General features: G+C 40.3%; 1 protein-coding gene across 11 annotated transcripts in view; it reads right to left on the bottom strand.

The window, feature by feature from the left end:
• CEP350 (centrosomal protein 350) overlaps window positions 1–22,078 on the bottom strand; it is a 68,864-nt gene that overhangs the window by 19,810 nt on the left and 26,976 nt on the right. For 5 of the 11 annotated variants that reach the window (XM_027658331.1, XM_027658322.1, XM_027658323.1 and 2 more), the window contains 18 exons: window positions 21,535–21,688; window positions 20,595–20,758; window positions 19,810–19,999; window positions 18,261–18,481; window positions 17,986–18,149; window positions 17,336–17,494; window positions 17,005–17,136; window positions 15,427–15,563; window positions 14,932–15,051; window positions 14,302–14,468; window positions 13,581–13,777; window positions 12,843–13,027; window positions 11,897–11,984; window positions 11,364–11,510; window positions 10,434–10,591; window positions 6,789–6,911; window positions 2,996–3,195; window positions 1,047–1,255 (listed from right to left, as the gene is read on the bottom strand). In XM_027658331.1, the coding sequence (XP_027514132.1) occupies window positions 1,047–1,255; window positions 2,996–3,195; window positions 6,789–6,911; window positions 10,434–10,591; window positions 11,364–11,510; window positions 11,897–11,984; window positions 12,843–13,027; window positions 13,581–13,777; window positions 14,302–14,468; window positions 14,932–15,051; window positions 15,427–15,563; window positions 17,005–17,136; window positions 17,336–17,494; window positions 17,986–18,149; window positions 18,261–18,481; window positions 19,810–19,999; window positions 20,595–20,758; window positions 21,535–21,688 (2,915 nt within the window). The remainder of the gene's footprint in view (window positions 1–1,046; window positions 1,256–2,995; window positions 3,196–6,788; window positions 6,912–10,433; window positions 10,592–11,363; window positions 11,511–11,896; window positions 11,985–12,842; window positions 13,028–13,580; window positions 13,778–14,301; window positions 14,469–14,931; window positions 15,052–15,426; window positions 15,564–17,004; window positions 17,137–17,335; window positions 17,495–17,985; window positions 18,150–18,260; window positions 18,482–19,809; window positions 20,000–20,594; window positions 20,759–21,534; window positions 21,689–22,078) is intronic. The other 6 variants (XM_027658325.1, XM_027658326.1, XM_027658332.1 and 3 more) reach the window with 4 other exon arrangements.

Below are 22,078 nucleotides of genomic sequence, written 5' to 3'. Positions count from 1 at the left end.
CACCAAGAGCAGCAGTAGCTGACTGCTTACTCTGAGTTTAGATTTCAATAAACCTGTTTATATTATTCCATCACCACCTAAGTGAACTGACAGTGCTCTGACTCACAGGTGTTCAATACATTGGGTGTCATCTCATTTAGTAACAACTAGGGCAGTAGGAACTCCTAGTAAATATATTAAGGACCACTTCATGTAAGGGGTGCAAGATGTCATTTTAAATCAGTGAAACAACAGGGCACTATTTCTCTGAGGCCAGGCAAAAAAATTCAAAGAGCAAATATTCTTCCAAAATGCTGCTTAGTGCTTCAACATTATCCCACAAAGCTTTCACACACCTTGAACATAACCTTCTGGCACATATTAGACATTTTACCTCACCATCTTCTCATCAAATTTCCCAAGGAAGTATTTGGAATAAGTCTAGATGAGAGGGGTTTTGACCCCACAGACTCTGCATTTTCTGTCTTATTCAGCACAGAGCAAAGTTATCAGGAGGAAATTCATCAAAATTATCATCCAAGTAACAGTTGGAATGGAACAACAAGGCAGAATTAAGTAGCAAGCAGAAATAAAATGAAACCCAAAGGACTGTGCACGAGGTTACAGCTCAGTTCTTCATCCTGTAGCTATACTTTGGGATACATTACTTGCAAATAAGGCAAAGCAGAAAGACACAGCATGGTTTCCATGGCCTCAAAGAATTTATACAATGGCAACAAGCTCCCCTACAGCTAATTCACACTGGCAAACTGGGTCAGTGTTCCACCACTCAACACCGCATACCTACGGGACATACGCAAAATGTTTTGCAAGAGCACCCACAAGTTAAAAAATACCTAAACTGTGCGGAAGCAATTTTTCCTCAAGACCTCAAAGGACACGTCTGATCACAATGATTCCCCACAGTAATGTGAAATGGTATCACCAACACAGAAAAATAGATTTAGTTCATAATGTCTGCTTTGCAGCTGGGATGGCTGTACTGACTACTTCTCTGACAGCCTTGCATAAGTGCAGGAGTACATACAGCAGAAAAGGTCACTCACGAGTTTGCCAGGCGAGGTGGAGGACTTGAACTCCTCAGAATAAGCCATTTCTTCATTAACTGTACTCTGATCTGGGCTTTCTGGCTGTCTATGGCCCATGGGCTCTGATGGGACAGACTCAGCAGGCAGACTGCCAAGATCTTCTGGGATAGAGCTTTCACTGTTCAGATGAGAGCAAGGCACTGGAGACTCTTCTTCACTAGCAGTTTCTGAGGTTTAATGGGAAAAAACAAAGCACGTAAGAACTTGCACCATCTTGTACGCAGAGGCTGAAGGCATAAGACTGAAGGCGTACTTCATATGCTGCCTACATATACAGTATTAACTGCTACCAATCCATGTCAAATAAGCATTATTTCACTCACCTAGACATTGATATTGGAATATTTAGCAAGAAGAAGCATGTTTACTAGCAAACTATGATTTAAAACTATGATTTGTGTTCAAGAAACGACTGGACCTGGCACTTAGTGCCATGCTCTAGTTGACAAGGTGGTGATCAAAGGCTGGACTTGATCTCAGAAGTCTTTTCCGACCTAAAGAATTCTGTGATAGCTGCCTCACGCTCTTAGTGATTGCCAAAATCAAGAATAAAGAGGTTTTCGGGATATTTTACAGACAACACACTCCAAAAAGATTATTAGGGAAACCAGTCCTTCCAGTTGACCATACACCAGCAAGAGTCACTATTAGTCTGAAGAAGTCATGGAGGAGCATATAATCTGCAAGCCAGATCTTGAATTTAGAATTGATTGCTTCCTTTACAGTAGTTGCAGAAAACATTTTAATGTTATGATTTCATCATGAGTCTCTCAAACGACAACAAGCAAAATAATAAGTTGGGTTTTCAATATTCCTGTTTACTGAATTCCGCAGGAGTCACAGCATTACTGAGGCAGCCATGGAGAACTATTCACTCTTTGAGCAAAGCCTGGGAAAAGGAACAACTTCTAAAGCAGGTCTGGGCTCCCATGCTTACTAGTAGATACAACTAATAGAAAGTAAGTGTATTTTCTCAAATATTGACGAGGATTCAGCATTCATGCTGAATTTCTGTTCACTGGAACTTACTGACTCATACATGTATCATCTTTAAAATGTCTTACAATGCCTGAAATTCACATGACTTTTTTCAGTGGCAAGTGGTAATAGGGCATGATTTTGAATTCCCTTTGCACATCCCAAGGATGTGCTGCCTGCTTTCAGCAAAGGGGGGAAAAAAGAAAAATCGAATGTTTTGAGAAGAATCCCTGAAGTTTGATTATTTTCTCTCACTGCGATCCAGTTCTCTGTGGTTCACGCTGAGAGTATGGTCCACTTAAGACAGAACAGTAAAGTTGTATCTCCCAACACCTGGGAATTTAATTTTTCCTCACAATAATTCATACTAATTACATCCTAGCACACTTTAGCACAGCTGCACATTTCAAACAGTTACGTTGCACCAACAGTAAAGGGAAGAAAACTATGTTTTCAATTTTTTGGAAACAAAGAGAATGGCAAAGCAGCCCCTGATAGGAGCCATCCTCACCAACAGTACTAAGGCTAACAAGGAGAGACACTGCTCATTATTGGGGAAAATGGTTTTAATATAAGTTCAGAAGACTATCAGGAAAAAAATCATGCCATACTGCAATATTTCTGCTTTGAAAGACAAAAATATAGTTCAAATTGTATGTAGAAATGACCGGTGGGCTTATGCTGCACTGTTCACTTGGGAAGATACACAGCAAAGGAGAAATTCACATTTCACTATGGTGTAAAATAGGGTTAAAAGAACAAGGCAACAGAAGGCAGTAAAGAGTGCAGAAATGGAGATTCTAAGAGTGTTCAGAGAACAACCACCACCAAAACATCGAAGAAGGAAGAAAGCGCAAACCCAAGCAATCGCTGTGTCAAACCATGCTTCACTCTTGTCATTTGCATCACTTTCCCCCGCTTCCCATTACCTTTGGGCTCAGTTCTCTGATCCCCCAGCTCTTTCTTGGCTATTTTGGTTTTGAGCAGCTCTTTGTCCCAGGCAGCCAGAGCCTGCTTTTCTATCCGCCGTATTTCTGCTTCCTCTGCATCCAGGCGGCGCTTCCACTCCAGCAACTCTTCCGCGTGTTGTCGACGCTGCATCAGCTTCTGTTCCCGCTTAGTTAGGAACCTGGCAGGCAGAGGGAAGACAATGGGAAAAGAGCCAGCCACACTCAAAGATCCCAATACCCAGATGCTCTGTTGCCACCATGCCCAGAATTGTAGTTGTTGAATTTGTTTTCTAGGATAACATCCACACTGTCTCCTAAGACTTTTGACGTGCTGCTGAAAAAACCCCACAAGCAGACAAGAGATTTTTTTTTCTCTGCAAAGTAAGCAAAGTCTACATCATACTGTACACACACTGTTTACCCTTTAAAAATCTTCAAAATCATTAAAAGTGCTATAACCTATTTACTAAAATGAACAGAAAAAGCTCTCAATTTCAGGACATGAAAAGTACCTGTGGTATTAAACTGGAACCCTCTAGAAAGCACTGACTGTTTGAAAAATGAACCTTTTTACTAACCCCAATGGCAGACAAATTGTAACCTCATTTGCCCCATGGTTCTTTCCAAATATGTAATTATAAGAGAAGGTGATTCTGTATTAATAGTTCTCCTGAATTACTGGAGCTTTAATCCTTCTTGCTTTAAGCATCATCTCTATGGATTCCCACACTTGGAATGTTAATTGTGAGCTGACAGCATCAAGAGAATAAGGATGCAGGACTGTTTCTTCCCAGCTACTAACATATCTGGCTGCTAGTTTAAGAACAGATAAAAAGTAAAGCTCTTGCTGAAAGTTAGCAGATACTTTCTTTGAGACAAGGAGTTCTTAGGTGATCCATGAAACCTTAGAAATGAGGAAAGTCTCATGGAACTTTGTAGGTATGAACAGGTTTGTGTGCACACACTAGTTCTCTTCGCCAGCTCTTGTCTTATTTCTGAACATGGAAGTAACCAAGACCACAGCACTTAACCCTTCAGACAGTAAATGGAAGCAAGTTCAACATTAACTGCACACAATGATACACCAAGAATGTGAGAAGGGTGTCTATCAATCCATTCACCTCCTACACTGAAAGTTTTAAGATGTCATAGAATCACTCTGTAGAAAATACATGTTCTACCAGCTAGAGAGCATTTGCTACTAGTACAGAAGGTGTGGTGCCATAAAAGGCAGTCTTCAAAGACCTGGGATACTTTGATTTGTAAATGCCTTTATAATTTGTAATTTTCAAGCCATTCCAAACACTCAGCATCAAAGTTTTTAAGTTGCAAAGCAGATCATAATCTCATTTGTGCTTTTTAATCCCTCATGTTTCAAAAAAACCTTTTATTTACAGAGACTGGGATTGGTCAACTGGCTAATCTACAGGTCTCACCTCCTCAGGGATATTTCTTGTTTGCTCAGTTCTGTTCCCTGGAAAAGTGAGCTGGCAGTTGATCAGAAAAGTTAAGATTCAGAGCTATCCTTCTCTAAGACAGAATCAGACAAAGGGAACAAGGGATGACATGAAGATCAAAGTTTCAGAAGCCAGTAAGACTTGCTCATAACCTTCTTTCTGATGGTCAAAACAAGAGCAGGTGAAAAACAGAAGCAACCTCGGAGTGCCTGGAACATCTGCCACCTTCAAGTTGGCAGATTCCATGAGTTTGTGCATTATTTCATCACTTCCTACAGACAAACATCAAACATAGTTTACTCTTAGGCAAAACTGACAGGTTGGTATCATTAAGGATGTAGACTACCAACAGTAATTGCATTACAAACACGACAGGGACAGTCATGATTATCTTGTGTCTTTCACCAGCTCTATCAAATTTATCCACTCTTACTCTCAGACACAAACAGTTCCAATTAGCCCAGCAGATCATGTATTTGGAACTCGTTATGGAGGTCATTATTACAATGATCTCAGTGCTACAGGAAACTTTTTCTTCTTCTTTCACCCACTGTTTGATTTCATCAGAAAGTTTGGATCTTCACACTGGATCTTGAGGGATGCAAACCCAGTTGAAATAAAATGCAAGAGAAAGGCTGAAATAAATGGATTCAAAGGAGCAGGACTCCTTAAAAGCAGATGTCAAATGAAGTAACCTAGACCACCACAAACAGGAGGAGAATTAATGAAATTACCATGAAAAGAATTACCACACAAGGACTGCTGAATAAGAAAGATAAATCAACAGAAGTGATGGGAGAGAAAGATTCCAACAAAAAAACCTACAGGAAGAGGAGGATCAAAGCAGCTTGGCCAAAGATGCAGACCCTTTTAAAACCCTGGGGTTTAACAGGACAGAGCCATAAGGTGGCATATACACTGCCTTAATATTTACTACAGTCTAGAGGGTTCCAGTTCCAACACCAAGGGTACACACTCATCCTCAAAAGCAGGAAAAAAAAAAGCAAAAGGACATATGGCACCTATGCAGCTGGAAATGTGGGGCAGCAAAGAAGCAGCAGCAGCACTCAGATTACAGCAGCATGATTTTGAAGTCTAACTATTCCTCTGTGCTAACACCACACATTTCATCCATGCATTTCAAATATTAACTTGGAAACATTAACCTGCTGCTCTAACCTGTACTTGTATATTTTTATCCAAGGTATAGTGACTTTAAGCTCAAGTTACGTGGTTTCAGCAGCTGTTCTGAAGTAGCAACCAGACAGTGGGAGCAAAGTGAATTGCCTGTGTGCCACTCAGACCACAGTGGGAGTAAGAGATTAGAATCCTAGAGTGGCTTGGGTTAAAAGGGACCTTAAAGATCACCTTGTTCTACCCCTCTACCATGGGACTCCTTTTACTATCCCAGGTTGCTCCACGCCCCATCCAACCTGGCCTTGAACAATTCCAGGGATGGGGCAGCCACAGCTTCTCTGGGCAACCTGTGCCAGGGCCTCACCACACACACAGGGAAGAACTTCTTCCTTCTATTTAATCTAGATCTACCCTCTCACTCTAAAGCCCTTTGCCCTATCACTACGGGCCTTGGTAAAAAGTCTTTCAATTTTTCTTATAACCCCATTTTATATATTGAACAGGCACAATAGGGTCTCCCTGGAGCTCTTCTTCTCCAGACTGAACAACCCCCACTTTCTCAGCCTTTCCTCTAGGAAAGGTATTCCACCTCTTTGATTTTTTTGTGGCCTCCTCTGGACCTGCTCCAACAGGTCCATGTCTTTACAGCACTGGGGATCCCCGAGCTGGACACAGGACTCCAGGTGGGCTCTCACCAGGGCAGAGTAGGGGGGACAATCACCTCCTTGACCTACTGCCATGCCTTTTCATGCAGCCCAGAATACAGCTGGTTCTCCAGGCTGCAAGTACACGTTGCTGGGTCATATCCAAGTTTTTGGTCCACCAGCATCCTAAAGGTCCTTCTCTGAAGAACTGCTCTCAATCCATTCATCCCCCAGCCTGGATTGATTGCCCTGACCATGCACTTGGTCTTGTTGACCTTCCTGAAGGTCACACTGGCCCACTCCTCAAGCCTGCCCAGGTCCCTGTGGATGGCATCCCTTCCCTGCAGTGAATTAGCTGCACACTCAGCTTGGTGCAAAGCTGCTGAGGGTGGACTCATTCCCCTGTCTACGTGTGATAAAGGTCTGGAAACAGTGAGGCCGGTGTCAAACTGGTCTGAAGAACCTCTGGACTTTCCAGGACTGAACAGAGCATGCTCTATCAAAGAGTCTATCACTTGAGAAATATACAGTTACCTGACCAATTGGTTGTAGATATACAGCTGGAATTTGGGGTGGAGGTTGGGAAAACAGACACTGAGAGAGGCCCAGTGGTGAGACGTAAAGACAGAGAAGAAGTAGTGAACAGGAGAGCAGTGTCTACAAAATAAGGAGGAAGAGTTTACAACTAAGATAGCAATAAAGCCAGAAAGAATGAGAAAAGGATAGTATCTAGCAAAGAACTTTAAAATTAATTGCATTTAACATTGTATAGTTAATACCCAACATCTGCAGTAGAAAAACTATACACTGTTATGCAGAAGGTTATAGAACATACATTTATAACACTTTGTTTTCTGTTAATGAAAGGCAAGCTTTTTTCACACTGCTGTATTTTTCTTTAAATTTTGGAAGGAGCTTTATTACTTTGATGCAGAATTCCATGTGCACCAGTCAACATATCTCAACCCAATCTTTCTCCTGCTATTCTGTTGATAGAGGGTGTTTAGTATTAAATAACCTGCTGGTTTTGCAATATTGACAACTTTGCTGGTCTGAAACTTTAAACACATTTTCATTCACCTGGTGAAACCTCAGTAAAATTATTTCTACAAAGGTAAGCACCAGTGAAAGAGCCAAAAAAAAAAAAGGAGGTTAAATAGTGCATTTTTAAACCATGAGCAATTCCAGGAAAAGTCTGAGATATAACTGTAATTCACATTCTAGCTGCTAATTGGGGTTTTTTGCAACAAAGTACAGACTTGGTCTCAGAATACTCATATATTTCATTTGAAGTACTAACTACAGAAAGGTAAGGCCTATTGTTTTTAACAAAATCTACATAAACTTACAGCTGAGCTTAAAATGGTATTTCTTACAGTATTACCATTTTAAGCTAATTCCTAATGAATTACCAAATTTATAGAAAAACACCATGCTCCATTTAGCTCTACCAACCACAGTGCAAGCTAAGAAGCATACTAAGGAAAAGCAAAAGAAAATGAGCATTTAATTAGTTATTGCACAGATCATCATTAAAGTTGCATATGCAAGGAAAGCCAGGGGAAAGTGGTTAATTGTCTTTGACAGAGCATGCTCCTGTTCACATGCAGGCTACACAGACTCATCAGTTAAAAGTAAAACAGAACTATTCTTTCATTCCCCTTTTAGCAGAAGACAAATATTAAAGCTGCCTCCTAAGTCAGGAAGTCAAAGGATTTCCACCTTGCTGTGGAGCACAGCAAATCCAGCATAGCAGGCTTTCCCAATTCCTTCCTCTACTTCCTTTGCATTTATCATTCAGCTTTCTCCTTTTGCCCTATTTCACACCCTGATGGATTCCTCACAAATGGCAGCTTCCTACCATTATGCCTCAGAGCGAGTGCCTTACTCTATTAATATTATGTGCTTTACAAATAAGAACACTGAAAAAGATACAAAGTTGGCACTGTTTTTCAGTCAAAACAGCTGGCAATGGGGTGCAAAAGCCATACAATGAAGTAGATCAGGTTTTGCTTACACAAAATAATTCTTCCTTTGAACATATACAGCAATACAAGACAAACCCATAAAAACAAAAATACATGACTACATACATCACAATTTCCGCTTGTTCTGCCTCAAACAATTGTTTCAGCTCAAATCCTGCTATTCAGCTTTGAAAAGTATTCTCCAGGTGAGTAATTATTTTCAAACACAAAAGATAATAATCAAGTGATGATTAAAATATCTTTAAGAGTAGAACATACTTTATATCTACTACTATCCCTTGTAAGAGTAAAAATTATCAATATGTAATTCCTTCTGCAATCAGTGAAGGTACTTGGAAAAAAAGATTTCAAAAACAGCACTGACAAGACCAGTACCTGATAAAAAGTAGCAAAGTCTTGAATCTACAAGTGTATTTGTCATCTCTTTTAGTATTAATACTATATTTCAAAATTCATAAGCTGCAGCATGGTTTTTTATTACCGTTTGAAATTTGTTGACTCTCAAGTGGGGAAAAAATTAAGACCCTCCTTTAACAAAAAAATAGGATCAGAAGGTAAAACTTGTTTTTTCAAAACCCTAGAAGTCAGCCTGGCCTACAGCACACATGCTTTTCAAGTCCCCATCTAAGCCATTTACCAGCCTCAAAAGATATCTAGAGAATTTGCCGCTGTAACGATGGGGTGGTTCTCACATGACTTGGATATGTCAAGAGTTTTGTTTGGGAAATATGACACTTCAGAAACTTGAAATAACCTGTGCTTTTGGCTGTTCTGTTTACCAGATGCTGCCAGAAGAGTCTGGATAAAATGGCACTCAAAGCTAGAACATGAAGACCAGGAAATCAGAGCGTGTTTTTGGTTTTTCCTGCTTACACCAAACCCTCACTTACTTACTACTACTGGGGTTTATTTTAATCATATACAAACACATGCGAGTGTGGGAAACGTGCTTCTCAAAGGATTACAAGCCAAGAGGGTGCTAAGGAGTCAAGGACAGCTTGCCTTTAAGTGGCCCTGTTTGCTTTATGGTGTTTTATCCAGCTGTGTTCGGAGTCTCAGGGGAAAAGGCATTACAAAGATCACCCACACCAACTAAAATGCAGTGACTTATCTTGGTTATAAACTAAAAAAACAAATTGTTTAAGCAAAGACTATTTCTTGTAGTAACTGGCAGAGGCCAGACTTCTAATGGATTAGTCTCAAATAAGAATTTAAGGCTTCAAAATAACAAGCACAGGCCAATAAAGCATTTGTAATGTTTAGTACAGACAAAGTAATTCCAGCATGGAAAAGATGTAGAAACAATTTTTATCTAAAATGATTTAACAGGTGAAATCAGGAGATTCATTCTTGGTTTTCAGACCCAGGGACTGCAGGTATACTTCATTATTTCCTCTGACATCTAACAACCATTTGCAACATTTTTTCAATCCGGGAACCACACAGAGGGAAAAGAAAGCTCTTATTAACTGCCTGTCCTCTCAGTCACCTACATACCACCTCCATTCATAAAGAAAAACTTAGAGAATTCATCCCTAGCTAATTTTAATGCAACCAAAATTAAAATTCAGCAGCTGGATAATAAGGTAGAAATATCGTATCTGACAAGCTCAGTGTCTTTCAGATCTCAGTCAGTAGTTTTTGCATAAGACTATTGCTATTGTAACTTATGTTTCAACTCAAAATAAAATTGATGCTGTAATTCCAGATTCTCACTCCCTGTACGTTTTCCCCCTTAAAATGAAAGAGGAGATATAAAATACAGGCACCATTTTGACCATTTGACTTCAGGTTTCTCATTGCAAGAGAAACTCTGACAAGATGTACCATGAAGCTGGAGCCCATCCATGTTCCTTGTACCTACAAACACCAAAAGCTCTTAAACTCATGTGCTTTTACCAACCAGTAATCTACAATAAAACCTTGACCACATAGCCTGCCAGCTAACAATGCTTAAATGTCAGTACTCATGCAAGAACTGTAGCCTTTAAATTATTATATTCAAAGATTAATACAGTTTTATTCATGCTTCTAATCAGCTATTTTGCAAGCAATTCAGATCAAAGTGTATTTGATAGCAATACCAGTAATTTTTCTGATTAATGGCCATTTTTCCGTGCAGATGTGGGCCAAACCAACTCCTCCTATTAAAATAGCAAAGTTTTGTGAAAGAAAAAAGAAATATAGTTACTTTTCATCCATTCTGCTGCGCATCTTTTTGAGTTTCTGCATGATGCTGCTGGTCTCACTGCTGGAGATTGAGATTGGGGAAGGGCTGCGTGTTTCTGCATCAGCTGGAAGCGGACTAGAACCATTGCTCTGCTTGATGTCATCCTCACTGTGAAGCTCCTGCAATTAAGTGTTTAAAAAAATCCAACATTAAAAGTTAAGAATATCCCAAAATCTTGTAAAATTTGTGTCAATTTATCTTACTTCTCCCCAGATACATCAAATACTACCTCAGGTAAGTCTGTCTACTGGCAGATTTAAATTCAGTTTACAACCTCATTTTTATTTGACAAAAAGCTTTTTAGTACATCTTTTGTCTTCATAATTTAAGTTCTCCTCTAATGGTATCCAGAAGAAAAAAAAAATCACACCAGAATTCAGTTACCCAAACAGGAAACCAATCCTTTCTATACTATTACCATTAAACTTGTGTCTCCTCAAAATATTGAGAGGAGGCAGCCAGTAACCAAAATCCCATCTTGCTACCTTGTAAAGCAGATGCAAGAAACTTAAGTGTAATGACACTAACACACACACACAAAGCAGTAAGTTTTGGGTTTACTGCCTATATTTAGTACTTTGGGGTCTGACAAGTAATCAACCAAAAATAAAAGCCTGAGAGACCTGGGCATCAAAAACCTGACATTCCCAAAGTCATTAGTTCAGTTTGAGAATTACCAAAACCACCTACTGCCCAGTTAAAACATTTTGTAACTTCTCCAAAGGCACTTCCTTATACAATGCTCTAAAGAAACTAAACACTGCGACGAAGAGGGTGAGACCATTTGAGGCAGACAAAACTTCCAGGTGATAGGTCCAATCCTGCAGCTTTCCACTCCTGGAAGTTTATGGCTGAAGAGGGAAGACTGCAGCTTCTGTGCTGGACACTTACCATCTTGTTTTCCCCTGCAGACTTCAGTTTTTCCTGCAGTTTCATGGTAGTCTGGCGGATCCTCTCTATTTCTGCCTGCTGTTTGAGGATCAGCTGCCTCTCCTTCCGAGCAGCCTTGTTGGCCTCTTGGAGACGCTTAATTTCTGCCTTTGAGATGGAAAAGATTAAGCATAAGAACTGTGACAGACCCCTCTCAAGAACAGACACAAAACTGCCACAGTGCCCTTGCTGTGGGTTTGTAATGACTGCAATTACATGATGAAGTAAGTAGGCTCAACTTCAGCAGCAAAGAAGAGGAGATTAATTAATTAATTAATTAATTAATACCCCAAAGTCTCAACCAGTGAGATTACAGACACAGAAGGACCCACTGAATATGACCGAAATGCAAATAAACCTTATAGGTACAAAATACTGCCATCTTCCTAACCAAAAGCTGGTATGGAGTTTTCTGAATTCTTAGCTTCTACAGGGTCTGAAACGTTTAATGGTTACACAGGGGTTTCAGCAGGATTTTCCTATAAGGCAGTTACCTTTTCCTGCTGTAATCTCAGCAGCAGACCACGCTGCCTCTTTCGAATAGGAGGCATCTTATCATCCTCTCCCTTGTCTCGCAAGTGCCTGCAAACAGATTGGAAGAAAGAATAAAAGTATAAATAATTGTTATTCTGTATTATTATAAAGTAATCTTAAGTAATAAGAAAAAAGTGCACAATGGGCCTTTTACTCTTTAAAGTGAAAAAAAAAAAAAATTTCCTCTTCCTAACCTGCAGAAGGGTATATGCCTGTGCTTAATCCTTGACATGTTCTATAGTGAAATATTTTGTACCACATAGTCAGACAGACACAGTTAAAGGGCCATGTAACATGAGATCTCACAGGAATCTCAGGGCAGAAGCTCTGAGAGGTAGCAGGTTCACCATTAGAGAAAGGCAGACAGAAGGACACTTGGATCACTACCTCACAATCCTTTGTCAAACCCACAATGACAAGAGATCAGTAGTGTCACTGGGTACTTCAACTGGCATTCCAGGACAAAGCATATGTTAGGTTGGAAACAAATCATTAAGTACAACACATATCCCTATTCCCAAAATGTGGCCCGAGTCAACTAAAATTACCTCAGATAACCATCAAGCAAATAAAGGTGGAACTGTTTGACAGTTTTATACCTTCCTGAACTAAGATTTGTAAAGTAATGGTTGGCAACTACCTTCTCTGACTGACAACAAATCCAATATTCTACTGTTTAGGTGAAACACTCCTTTATACAAACCACATACAATGTAAACATCAAAGCATACTTATAAACTGGGTCCTCTTCTTTCCAAGTCCCAATAACACTTCTATAGATTACTGATGTCAGAAGATTAGTTCAACCATTGATATTTAGTAAGGGAGGAGTGAGGTGGAAACAAAACCTTAAAAAGTACCAGGAAATGATCAGTCAGCAATAACATATATTCAGAGCTGTCTTACTTCTTCTGGTGTTCCAGCCAGGCTAGTTCAGCCTTGGTCTTCTCTTTCAGAGCCTTCTCCCGGAGTCGAAGCAGAGAGGACTGATGAGCTGCTCGCATTTCCTCCTCCTTCATGTACTGCCTCACCATCTCCATGGTAAACTTAGAGAAACTATCTTGCCCCCCTGAGAATGGCATGCTCAGCTCCTACAAGGCAAGACAAATGTGGCATGATTTGATAACACAGAAATGCCAAGGCTTTTTTTAAATACAAAGTGTGTGTGTGTATATACAGATACAAACACACACAAAAACAGATGTAGGAAGGGAAGCTGTTTTTTCTCTAAGCTTTGTGCAGACCAGCTCTTTCTGCCCTGGGCTGTGTGACAGTTCTGGGACATCCCTGCTTCGACCACAGAGATGAGCCATCCTCCTGTATTTCCTAGCTGTGTGTTGGCATAGGAGGAGGACTTAATCCACTGGGTTTTTATAACCCACCTCAAAAAGTCACTCCTCTTCTCCAAAGCCACAACGTAGAGGCCTGGATGGACTGTTCCATAAGTCATCACACTTGTACAGCAGTGACATATAGCATGACTCATACATCTCTCTGTTTTGGGATGCCCAAAGAACCAACCAAGCACAGGGAAGAAAAGAACCCTAAAGCTTGCAAACACAACTAAGAACAGTTCACTTGAAGCTCATCAGCTCAACCACTTCAGCTCAGTTTATTTGACTTAACTATGGTTGCTTGACCTACCTTCATAGATGACAGAGTTGTTTTTTCTGGGGACACTTCCTCGTCAGAATCATCTCGACTGCCCCGCTTCTTCTCCAGGTTATTTCTGCGATGACTCTCAGAGGGCAGCAAAGACCGAAAAGATTTTTCTTCAATCTCATCCTCTGTCATGGACTCATCAAATTTCAGGGAATACTCCGTTGCAACAGAAGCAGAATCTGAGGGAGAAATTAGGGAAGTGTCTTTACATACTCAGGTATGTAACATGAATGCAGTTTTACTCTGTCTCATCCCAGTAAAGTTAAGGGGGCAGGAAAGTAAGGGAGATAACTACTCTAATGCAGAAAAATGGGTGTTTAGGAAACAGTGATTTTGAGTCACAGGACATCATGAAATACTGTCATCCAGCTTCAGAAGACCTAACAGACTTCTGTACACAGGTATAAATAAATTTCTGGGGTTGCTGAAACATTTGGCATTCAGCCTGCAGGTTCAGCAAGTGAACATCTGGCTCAGCGAGCACTGCAGAATGTAGAATCACTCTCACATGCAGAATCTCAAAGATTCCCATCTCACTGTGCCATCCTCTGTTACCTCTTAAGAGACTACAACTCACCTGGTGTTCAGCTTTCTTGACACACATTCCCTCATTTATTTCAGAAACTGATTCTGAAACAGCACCTCCCTCCCTCCTTCCCCCTTCCCACCTTCGGATCCATCACACACAAACAGTACAACCAACCTTTTTCATCCGGCAGGGATAAAACGCTGTCACTGGGCAAGGAATCATCTGCACCAGTGTGAGCCTGGTCTTCAATGCTGCTGGTTATCTTCTCACGACGGGAAAGCTTCTTCTCAATCTCCTTGGAAGATGGAGCTGAAGGGCTCTCCTGGCGGCTGCTGGTGCTACTGTGTTATCGAGAGAGAATTCTTTTAAAAATTACTTTGCACATTTCAGAATATTTTATTACATTGCTACTGTACACACTATGATTAAAAGTCCAGCAATAATCAATATACAGTGGGTTTGGGGGTGTTTTCAAAATGCAGCTTGGCTGCTTTAAAATTCCAGGCATCATCAAGCTGCTGATTGACAGTGGGACTTGTTATTCTTATTCTACCTTAAAATCCAAATGGTTTGAAGGTATGCACAACCCCTGCTCATCAATGAGTATTGATGAGAAACAATTGCAAACATCTCTCCTTACAGTTTTTATAAGGATGAGCAAGATACCAATACTGTTTTAGAAGTCAAAAGGACTACAGAGGCCAAAATTGTTCCAGATGGTCAGGATCAGAGAAGGGCTGTGAGAAACTTCATGAGACCTAACTAGATCAGGGTAAATAAGTAGGAAATAAAAGAGCTTCTTACCTCTGATCATGAACTTTTGATCTTGAGGACTCTGAATAACTATCAAACATGGTTGAATACATCTGTTTTGAGTCACCTGTCTCCTCTTTACCTTGTGATATGGCACCAGACTCACATTTCCTAAGAAGAGGAAGTATTTTTGGGTAAATCTGCATTGCCTTAAACCAAGGAGTAACACAGTTTTCCCAGGCTTTTGTCAGTTTACTAGAAGTAGTAACAGCTAAAATTTCTGCTAAAAGATCACTTAAAGCTTAAACTAGTTAAACCATTCCCACAAAACATTTAGGTCAGCCTTTTCTGCTCTTTTATACAGAGCTTCACAGAACCAGTAATGTCACCTTTGGCATACGCTATTAAGGTCATACAGATGGAATCCAAGTTCTTCTTAAACTCTCACTCATTATGACATCTTAAAATTTGATGCAAGAATAGGTGAAGCAAAAACATAACAAATCTTACTTCCCCCTTCCCAAGATGTGAAACATTAAGCAAAACCTGTTTGTGTCAGCTCGGGCCCTCAGTTGTTTCATGAACTCGGAATGATGCTGCCGCTGGTGGTCAAACAAGGCGGTGACCGGAGCAGCTGGAGCACTGACAGGATCTGAGGTCTGGCTCCGTGCTAACTCTGTCATCTGAGCACAAGGGAGAACAAGGCAATACAATGAGTTTATCAGCATCAAAATGTTTCTGAAAGAGAAAACAGTGATTCTGGCAGGCAATTTAGTGATTTACTGAACAACTGTGTAAGACGTGGGTTTATGAGGGTTTGTCGTTACATGTGTGTCACTTCTGGTTGTGGAAGTGCATATGGCTCTGTGGATGCATATTCCTCCATACTCTATTCCTCTATACATAATAAATAACAGTATGCATCCAAAAATATTCCCAGCACGCTGGTGAGAGGCATTTCCACTGCTGCATTCCAGTTACAATAAATGGCTGTTCAACTGAGTATCTGGAGTCACTTGTGAATGGGGATGGAAAAGCTACCCTGCTGGCCCACCATCACTGACCAGGTCATGCTCTCTCTACTAGCATCTCTTATGCTCAGATTTCAAACTTACAGCAAGACTTGAAAAGATTTAAAACCCTACACCAAATAAAAGCTGTCTCTGTTTCTTCTGTCTTGTTTCTTATTTGGTTTCACCCACTTCATCACTATAAAGTACAAATGTTTTTTTGACTTCACTACCCACTGTCAGTGACTAATATACTGCAGGTACTTGAGTTGCCTGAGCTTTTCTACCCCCTCGACCCATTCTTTTCTACTCAAAAATTATTTAAACTTCACTTATTTGGCAGAGCCCAGAATATATCAGTATTATTTTACAATTCCATTACTCATCATAAAACAGCTCAGTGAGCACCAACATGTGCACAAGCCGTGAAGAAACAGTTCTGTTCACACTCATCAGCCTTCTGCACTCCATCCCACAACCCTAAACCCACAGTCACCGTGATGGAGCAAAAGAATTTTTTGGTTACTGTGTTCTTATCTATGTGTGAAGTAGCTGCTACGTGATGGGAACAAGTAGTATAAAAACTGATAAACTGATACATAAAATTGAAAAAAGTAACTGTTCTGTATGCCACAAGAAGAACAAAGACTCGAAAAAAGAAAACTTCAAACTGTGTATCAAGTTAAGAACTTTGCTGAAGACCCTCTCCTCTTTATTAATTTATTGTTCTCCTACCTTCAGAAATAAGCAAAATTGCAATTTCTCTGCTTTTCTAATTTAACTTCCCTGTGAAACAGACCAATCCCTGATGGAGTGCAACTTCTACAAATTAAAGATGCTGTGTTCACTATCATCCATCTACTGTAGAAGAACAAACTTCTTTTCAGTTCATTAACTGGAAGATCATAAGAATAGTGAACAAGGATTTAAGGCTGCTCACTGACTTCTAAGAACCATGCCAGAGAAGCTCCTTTGAAGTCCTATCATTTGTCATGTTACGGAAATGAAGTTGTACTGAAAATGACACTGAACAGAAAATAACTTAAAAAGGCAAAAAAGTGTTCACAACAACACTGAAACGAGAACAGCTTTTCCCTTTCCCTGAGGGCCTCACCTCCCGGAGCTGGTGAGGTGCATCTGTGGTGAGCAGTGCAGGTTCTGCCTGCTTGGCTGCAGCCCTGCACGGGGGCTCCTGCCCGGCCTCCTGCCGTGACTGGACCAGCTGCTGCAGTGACTCTGCATGGACCTATGCAGAAAACACAGCCAGTTCAGCCTTTCAAAACCTTCTGGCTATAGTAACTACAGACTTATTTCTCAAAGTCTGGGAGAAAAAAAGTTTGAAAGTGGCCCCTAAGAGGATTCTTCTAGCTATACTGAAGTATTTCAGCACTTCCATATGTTCACAGCTTCAAATTAAGAACACTTGTAGGCATAGATTTACTTACAGTATTTTGCCTGTTACACACTCCACATTTGTTGAAGGGCAGCATTACCTGAGCTGCCTTCTGCCTTGTCTCATCTAGCTGTCTCTGACTTTCTAGAGCTTCTTGTTCAGCCTTGATTTTCAAAAGAGCCAAGTCCCGTTCATGGCGCTGCTGTTGTGCCTACAGGTTGGGAAAACAAGTTTAATAATTCAAGTTAAATATAAAGATCTGTTTTGTGATCAATTAATTCAACAAACTAGATTAAGCCATCTTGTCAACACAAGGAAACTTCAACCAAAAATATCCTTTTCATGGGATAAGACAAATGATCCAGCCTGAACAGCTGCACTGCATGGGACTGGGACCCAACATCAAACCAGTAAACAATCATGTTCTGATTTGACTGAGAAACACAACCAGAGCAGTTATTCCAGTTAACAGTACATTAATGACAGATATTCTAGAGTCACTAGTTCCTTGGTGTCAACTTAAAATAAGAAAGATAACACAGGTCAATCCTGAGAAATTGGCATTATCAGAGATGCTCCACCACGTCCATTACGATTTCTCTGCACTGCTAACAAAAGTTTAACTTGCTCTCACTTGATTAATTTTCTTGCAAAACGAAAAAGTAAAAGGAAGGTTGAGACAAGGAAGTATTTTCCTGTTACCTTTAGAATCTGAGCCAAGGAAACACTCTCCTGCTGGGCGAGGGATATGCCTCGCACTCGTTCCAAATCCGAGAGCTGTCGCACAGACTCCTCGATGGCACTAAGGTAGTTCAGCTCTGCTGACAAGCGATGCTGGAGCCCAGCGGGGGAGAAGCGCATACACCCTGCAGGACAACACTGACTGGTCAACCTCCACGGACTTCAGTGCCCCACATCAAAAACCAAAGCAAAAAAAAACATTATGGTTGCTCTGGGATTAGTAACCAAAAACTCACCGCTCGCTGAGGCTGCTCCTGCTGCAGAGCGACTGGTTCCCAGGTTCAAGTCGTGGAAGGTTGAGTTAGGCTTCAGCCCTGGGGCTGAACCTCCAGAAAAGCCAGCAGGTGACTTGACTCTTTCTGCTGCGTTGCCCACAGAATCCAGCTGCAACATTTTTTGGGAACTGGGAGACGGGGAAGAAGTCGGTGTCTTCTGGGATCTTCCCTTGTCTGAGAAACTGACAGTGAAATGAAACCAAAAGGAGTCAATATTGTCCCCAGTGCAGCCATCTGATAAGACAATAAAGCAATAACCTTGTTCTTCCATTTCTATACACCAAACAGACCCACACAAAGGGCATAGCCTGTTAGGGTTTGCACGGGCCCAGTCTGCCTTTAGGAAATGCCCTCACAAGATGGGGTTTGTCCCTGTATCCCAGTTTAGGTTTAAGTTTCTAGAGCACCCTATTTTTCTCCCAAGTATTAAACCTAGTTAGCACACACAATAATTTAAAAAACCTAACAGTGTATCTACATGTTCTACATGGTCAGACAAGCAGTTTCAATGCCTCCTGTCAGGAACTTGGCATGAGAAAGTCAGGATGCAGTTATCTGGATGTGCATTTAAAAAACCAAACAGGTTGCTACCAGCATATGGAAGCAACTGATTGTGATAAGCCACTGCTCTGAGTCTTGATCTCTTTCATCAAAATGCAATGAAATGCCTGAAGGCCAAAACTTGACTTGAACAGTTCATAAAATACTACAGTAACACTTCCTGGAAGTAAATTAAAGACATCTCTTCTTTTAAACATACAGAAAATTATGCAAACACTTCTTAAATTTACTATTCCAACTTTATGAAATCAAAGGGGATTAACAGCAGCTGCTTAAATCCTTTAGGAAGACATTCTGCTTTATCTGGCACATCTTAGGAGGTCATAGGACCTTTCAAACCCAATACTGGATGTCAGCAGAAGTTGCCAATACAATTCAATACCTCAGCACTGCTTTACACTGATACAGAACAAGAGATCATTCATATTATTTGATGCTTTTTAGAAAAAAATGCAGTGAAAATTGAGTATTTCATAACCGTATTAATTGCACAATTAGAAGAAAAACTGCATTTTTAGGCAGGCATAAAGAGGATGCAACAGAAAATTAATGTTTCTTCCATTTTTAATATGGTCTTTTACAAGGATTGGTTCACCTCTCGAAAAAGTATCAACTCACAGAGCTGGATAGGCTTGTGAGTATTAGTTGAACACAAAAATAGCCAAAAATGCCTGTGTATCTACTGAAAAGAGCAAGATGACTGCATAGGCTGACTAGCTATTTCCCTCCTGACACACTTCTTACAGACCTTTTGTCAATGCTTAAGGTACTGAACATGACAGGACACCAGGTTTCATATTTAAAATACAGGGAAAAAATGTTTTCCACATACCCATCTTAATAACTTTTGATCATTTCTGTTGATTCCCTTTTGCATATCCAAAGAAACAGCCAATAACACTACCCAACTTGATTATATTTGCATAAAGTCTTATAACATTCCTGTTACCTCAGCAGGGAGTGTCCAGACAAGTTTTCCAGGGTACTGTCTGTATCCGGGTTCTGCTCATGGTCTTTACTAGAAACTCTGCTACTCGATAAGGATTTCTTTGCCTGTTGGGATCCCCACTCTAATTCAGACAGTATTTTATCTTCTTCCACAGAAAAGTGGTGAGAACTTCCATTGAAAGAGTCCAACCCTAAGAAGCAACAACAGTGCCAAAAGTTTGTTTGGTCCTACATGTGAATATCTTGCCATCGTGAGCCCCAAAACAATACATCAAGGAACCAAACCATGAGTTTCTTCACACTTCTGTAATGTACAGGTTCCCATAGAAAGTAATGTATTTATTAATTTGTGCACCTATGAAAAATGTCTGCGACCCAAAGACAAAGCATTCAGGCAAATTTGTTGTTGCCTTCATAAACGTGGCTGTAATTCTGATTACTCAGCAGCCTATTGGCATTTTCTCAGTACAGAATCTAAGGATAGTTCCCACATGAGTTAATATTAACTGACTTATTAGAGGGTTTGTTTAAGAAAGGAAAACTTTTCAATGCTGTTAACAGCCTCTTGCTTATGTGATTTAAATTTAGATGACTATATTTTAAAGTCAGAATAAGCAGGGTCAGAAAGAATTTAGGAAGGAATCATTAGAGGAAAACGCAAATCATTCTACCAGCATTAGATCAGAGTTTCCAGATATGAAGAAAGACTGTAATTTTCACAACAGGAAAACCCTAAAACCTCTCTCAAAGAAACCAAACAACTCTAGAGTCAAGTATTGCACTTACGTTCCTTTTTCCCTCTCTTTCTTGAGGAAGTAGAGGAGCGAGAAGATGCTGCAGACCGTGGTCCAGAAGAATGTTGAGAAGCAAGTTCCACAGATCTAGGCTCATGGGGAGATTTCCTCCTTGGAATTTCTTCCTGAATGCTTGAATTACTACTGCCAGCAACACTAAAAAGGAGCACGTTGTCAACCATTAAGGACTTCCAGCTCCCACATTATACCGCGCACAAGAAAACCACCACACTTGAAATTAGAGACAGAGGACTAAACTGCACAGATCAGCCCATCTAGAAAAGCAGTGATTTTCAGACTTAAAGACACTGGGAAGTTTGACATGATATTGAACATATTGAAGCATGCTTACAATAATAGGAAAAACTAAGAGATGGACAACAACCATCCTCTCCAACGCTAACTCTAAAGAGATATTTGACTCCAGACTGGAACGATATAAGAATGACTCCAAATGTGACTGCATTTCAGATAAAGTTCTTACAGACAACTTATATATCCATTACTAAGCATTCCCAAATCCTTACTGAAAGTAATTATAGGGTTTTTTACAAAATTTTGAGGTACTGAACAGATTTTAACACTTTCAAATATCTTTTCTATTTTTTATATATTACAAACCCTAACCAACTGAGCATTACAGCAGCCACACAAGCTGAAGAACTAATTTTCACCAGACTACAAAGGATAAGAATCTTGCCTAAAGCTACCTGTCCAGCCTGAAGAAGAACAAAAATTAGACAGAGAACAGGAATCCAATCTTTATGTCTTCAGCATGCTGGCTGCTATATTAACTGCTTTCATCACTCTGACCAGTATTACAGTACAGCGTAGCAGAAAAGATATGCAGCATTTTATGAAACCAGTTTTGTATTAACTATTTCCTGTCAAATCCTGCATTTTTATTTTTACAAGAAGTCTAACACAGTTACCTGAGGTCACGTGCAATCTTCTTGTCTGTTAAAGTGCTGCTTCCCTGCGATGAGACAAAATCATCTTCATAAGAAGCCACACTCTCCGGGGGGCTCATGGTAGGAAGCAAAGGGCGCAGAAGGGCAGACCCTCCGTTCAGCCTTTCATCAAACACTGAAGTGTGGACAAAGAAAGGAGAGGACAAAAGTTATCCCAAATGTGCAGCAAATAGGTAATAAAACTGCAGGAACTAAAAGGTTCCCACCCACGAGTTACAGTGACTTCCTTTCAAACACAAAACCACCAGGAGAACAGCAGTACAGCCATCCCATGGCAGTTTAACACAAAGGAACAAGCACAGCCTTCCTCCTTTTTTAAAATTACTGAACACTTTACTTTGTTAACACACTCCAACTGAAACATTCTTGAAGAGCACAGTGCTTTAGAGTAGAACCATTTGCAGGAACTTTAATGCAATCATTTTTGAAGGAAATAAAATAAAGGGAAAAAGAACGAAAAACCACAACATAAAAACCAACTTTTCGGAAAACATCCCTCCTCAAA

The sequence above is a fragment of the Corapipo altera genome, unplaced genomic scaffold (assembly GCF_003945725.1).
Source record: "Corapipo altera isolate COAL_440 unplaced genomic scaffold, ASM394572v1 79, whole genome shotgun sequence".
In the NCBI taxonomy this organism is placed as follows: domain Eukaryota; kingdom Metazoa; phylum Chordata; class Aves; order Passeriformes; family Pipridae; genus Corapipo; species Corapipo altera.
The sequence above is the reverse complement of the archived record's forward strand: the minus strand, read 5'-3'. Positions and strand labels throughout refer to the sequence as shown.